This window comes from Hylaeus volcanicus, chromosome 1, assembly GCF_026283585.1.
Source record: "Hylaeus volcanicus isolate JK05 chromosome 1, UHH_iyHylVolc1.0_haploid, whole genome shotgun sequence".
NCBI classification, from domain to species: domain Eukaryota; kingdom Metazoa; phylum Arthropoda; class Insecta; order Hymenoptera; family Colletidae; genus Hylaeus; species Hylaeus volcanicus.
The window spans coordinates 17,145,160-17,149,763 of NC_071976.1; the positions used below are offsets into that span (position 1 = coordinate 17,145,160).

General features: G+C 37.6%; 1 protein-coding gene across 2 annotated transcripts; it reads left to right on the forward strand.

The window, feature by feature from the left end:
* The first annotated feature begins 317 nt into the window (after nucleotides 1–317).
* LOC128876234 (cytochrome P450 6k1-like) lies at nucleotides 318–4,230 on the forward strand. 2 transcript variants are annotated; one of them, XM_054122424.1, is made up of 6 exons: nucleotides 318–444; nucleotides 540–1,067; nucleotides 1,574–1,945; nucleotides 2,081–2,265; nucleotides 3,556–3,844; nucleotides 4,025–4,230. In XM_054122424.1, exons 2-6 carry the CDS (start codon nucleotides 551–553, stop codon nucleotides 4,198–4,200), a joined length of 1,539 nt encoding a protein of 512 aa, XP_053978399.1. In that variant the 5' UTR covers nucleotides 318–444; nucleotides 540–550; the 3' UTR covers nucleotides 4,201–4,230. The 2 variants fall into 2 exon arrangements, with proteins under 2 accessions (XP_053978399.1, XP_053978404.1); XM_054122429.1 differs by having other exon boundaries at nucleotides 331–405.
* The last annotated feature ends 374 nt before the right edge of the window (nucleotides 4,231–4,604 follow it).

Genomic DNA, 4,604 nt, shown 5'->3' on the forward strand with positions numbered 1-4,604 from the left:
AAAAAAATTGTTTTAAAAATTGCTTAAATAAAGATCTTATTTCTTTAATAAGTACGTCTTGAAAATTTGAAAAAGAAAATGGAGAACTTTAAACTGGCTGAATGAAAATTCATTTAAGTGAATACTAATCGTATCGCGTGACCGAACTTGTCGCGTGACAACAATACTATAGATGAATCAGTTCCTCGCGACATAACACTGATAAATATTGTAACGCTGATAAATATTGATAATAAGCTGGGGAAGGAGAAAATCAGAATCTATCGAGTTCATAAAAATCTGCAGCAGATGGCGTAAAATTCAGTTTCTATTTATCAGTTGACATAGTGTCGTAGAAGGTGGTCTTCGTGGAACTGTGATCGCTTTGCTGTTCGCAGTACAGATTCGAGTAACTGTCCATATAGTGTTAGTGTTCTCAGAATATTTTCTTCATTTATTTTTCAGGTTCTTTCTCTTTCAATTTTTCCTTTCCTTACCTTTATTCGATAAAACACCTTACTATTAATTCAGTGTGCCGATCTAACGTCTTTTTACTTCAGATTAATTAAAAATGGCCGTGATAACGCCATACTGGGGCCTGGACGGTATTATACTCTTCTTGTCCCTAATCGCGGCTATCTACTTGTACATAACTCGAAACTTCAAGTACTGGGCGAAGAGAGGCATCATGGAACTTCCTCCGACTCCCTTCCTAGGAAATTTCAAGGAATGCTTGATGTTGAAGAAGTCAGCATTTGATTTCGTGACGGATCTGTACAATCAGTCCAAAGGATTACCATACATGGGTTTTTACATTTTCGACAAACCATTCCTTCTGATACGGGATCCCGAGCTTGTGAAGCTCGTCTTGGTGAAAGATTTTAACGTGTTCAGCGACAGATACGCTTCGACGGACGTGACCGATCGTCTTGGATACGCGAACGTCTTCCAGATTAAGAATCCTACCTGGAAGATCCTACGATCGAAGCTGACGCCGATCTTCACAAATAATAATCTGAAGAGGATGTTCGAGCTGATGCTTATGATCGCCAATGATCTCGACGAACACCTCGAGTCTTTGAATTTGAGTAAGAATTATATCATCGAATCCCTTGGAATGGAATTCTCGATGTTCCTTAAATTCTTTTGTATTTAATGTGTATTGAAGCATTAAATTATTGACGACTGGAGATTGTAAACATATAATTAGAAATTTAAGAAATTCGGAGTTATTGAAGTACCGTTAATCCTTTGAAAGAATCCTCGAAGTTTCTTAGCTCTATTTTTTGTTTAAGATTAATCTTGAATGAACTAGTCCACACGTGGTAGTGATCGCATTCGCAAATCCATTGGTACACAATTACGGAGATAACTGCGTATTACGTAACGCATACAAAAAAGTTTTCATTTCATGTGATTCGTGGAAGATTCTATTTATGCAATGTTTACAAACATTGGAATTTAGTATAACTCATACAATTATGGGTTCGAGGGATTGCATATCGTCTAATTGCACTGAAATGAAAACAAAGTTTTACTATTGTTTAAGTCTTTGGGGCTACAGTTAATAATTTTAATTCACTATTTATCACAGCCACGGCGAAACAGGTGGAAATGAAGGAACTCTCTGCATGTTTCACCACGGATATGATCGCTAGCACTGCTTACGGACTTAGAGCGAACTCGCTGAAGGATCCAAACGCGCCATTCAGGAAAGCTGGCAGGCTGTTATTCGTCAATGAATTCCGTCGTAACATGGAGTTTCTTATAATATTCTTTTTACCGTATCTAACCAAATACACCAACACGAAATTCTTCGGGAAGGACACCAGCAAATTTTTGCGAACCGTTTTCTGGGACGTGATCAATAAAAGAATAGCGTCGGGGGAGAAAAGGGGCGATCTTATCGATCTTTTGATCCAGCTGAAGCAGAAGCATGAGAACGACGGTGATCTGGGTGGATTCAGTGAGTTCATGTAGAAATCTTTCATTAATTTTAGCATCCTAGCGAACACCTCGTGAATGTTACACTGAGTATTTCATGTTACTACACGCTCTTCACGCTTCTTATTAAGCTTTATTTACATAATTCGCGTTTCAGGGTTCAGCGGTGACGATTTGGTGGCACAAGCAGCTATATTTTTTAGCGCTGGTTTCGAAACATCTTCCAGCACCATGTCTTTCACGCTCTACGAGCTCGCATTGAACATGGACATTCAAAAGAAGCTTAGGAAAGAGATTCTGGACGCGCTGAAGGAATCTGAAGGCACGATTACGTATGATACGGTATGATACAACACGACGCCAGTAATTCAAACACTAATTATGATCAACTGATTGACACTGGTGTAGACGATGAGAGTATCTCAATATCTCTCAGAGTGAATCTATATACTAAAGGAGTCAAATAATTTTGTAATGATAGTTGAGGAATGATGTAGTTGAGTTTATACGTGGAATTTCCAAAGTACTTTTAGTTTTACTGAAATTCAAAAAACAACCATCCAACACATTACAATTGTATTACTTTTTCTAACAATAATGTGAAAGTTATTCGACATAAATCGATTCATATCGCCATTGTGTGTATTAAGCCCGATTCAGACTAGACAACACGGGCCGTCACGTATCAACACCGACACGACAAAACATTAAAACACGCGTTTAATGGATTTCACACTATTCCCGTTGACGGAATGTTCAGGTCGGTGTCGGTTATGAATAGTTCCATTAAAATGCGTGTTTTAATGTTTTGTCGTGTCGGTACCGTAACGTGACGATCCGTGTAGTATAGTCTGAATCGGGCTTACGTATCGAAGTAATGTTGAAGTAGATATATTGCGAGATATCTTTATGGAAGAAGGGAAGAGAAAATCAGTTAGAAAGTATTAACGTGATAGAGGACATCAGATAGTATTGTAAATATCTCCTTAGGTATTTGCTTTTTAGATCCTTCTGGTACATTAACACGCAGAATTAAATGAATTATATATCAAGAATATTGGTCCATTTTTAACAAAATTCAACTGCATTTTGCAAATAGTTATGGTTTTAAAAATAGTTATTCTCGCAATGAAACTATGCTCATAGAAAATTTATCCACCCTGTATACATGAGTTTATCAGTAAGGTGTTACGAAGGCAGAACACGTATAGTTTTTATCAACTCAGAGTTGAAGACTAGAGTGGACTGGAAGTAATGTCGTTTATTTTACATTAAATTCACGCAAATTTTTAATAAATTCCTTTTTTTAATCAATTTCAACTCAGAGTTGAAGACTAGAGTGGACTGGAAGTAATGTCGTTTATTTTACATTAAATTCACGCAAATTTTTAATAAATTCCTTTTTTTAATCAATTATGTAATCGCCCTCGTTATCAACAGCCTTTTGCCATTTAGTTTAAAAATTTTGAATGTCAGATCGATAAAAATCAATGAGCTAGTGAATGATGAACAAGTATTTCAAATTGAAAAAACGACATTACTTTCCAGTCCACCTAATATTTTGACAATGTAGAAATTGAGTGAATTTTTCTCACAATTCTGGATTAGGTCTGAATGATTTTCTTTTCACAGCTCATGTCGCTACCGTACCTGCATCTGGTCGTCAGCGAGACTTTACGCAAGTACCCACCACTAGGATTCCTGGATCGGGTCACCGGTACCGACTACAAGGTGCCTAATTCTGATCTGGTGCTGGAGAAAGGAACTCCAGTGTACATTCCTGTGATGGGGTTGCACTACGATCCCGAATACTACCCTGATCCAGAGAGGTATGACCCGGAAAGATTCACCGAGGAGAACAAACAGAAGAGACCGAATTGCGTTTACATCCCGTTTGGCGAAGGACCTCACAATTGCATCGGTTAGTATGCTTCTAAAGTTTGATTCTACCTGTGTGATAATTATTCTTGGCAATTTTAATCATACCTAACGACAGCTATAAGAAGAAATTATTATAGGTCGAAGGGCAGACATTTTTGTACGAGTATCTCTGCTTCAATTATTTGTACATTGACAATTTCTTCCTCTCATTACGTTTCAGGTCTTCGATTAGGTCTCATGCAATCGAAGCTGGGGATCGTTCAAATTCTTAGGAAATACGAGGTAACAACCAGCGAGAAGACAAGCATTCCGATGGTGTTCGATACACGGGGAGTCGTCACGGCAGCTAAAGGAGGCCTATACATGAACATCCGAAAGATCACCCACTTCTTGTAGACCACAAGTGCATCTACTCTGAAATTAATTAGGAAATACACAAATGTATATTACGTAAATGTAATAATATTTGTAATAATGTAATAATAATATTTATTTCCTACGTAACAATAAATTATTTGCACAGTCGTTTTGTTGAGTCATCGTCCATCAAAGCAATAGATTGTCAAACAAGATTTATCTCAAAGGTTCCAAAACTATGTTGTCGATTAGATATTCCTTCTGCGGCTGCGTATTGTTTCTCTTGTTACTTTTTGTACCAAACAATCTACTATTAGGAAAATGACGCACAGAAGACACTGTTGTCGCGACACCGACTGTCGCTACCAAAAAAAAAATCAATTCGCAAGTTTTGACAAATCATGCCAGATCGACGCTTGGCGTCGCGTCAGGGGAATCTCTTA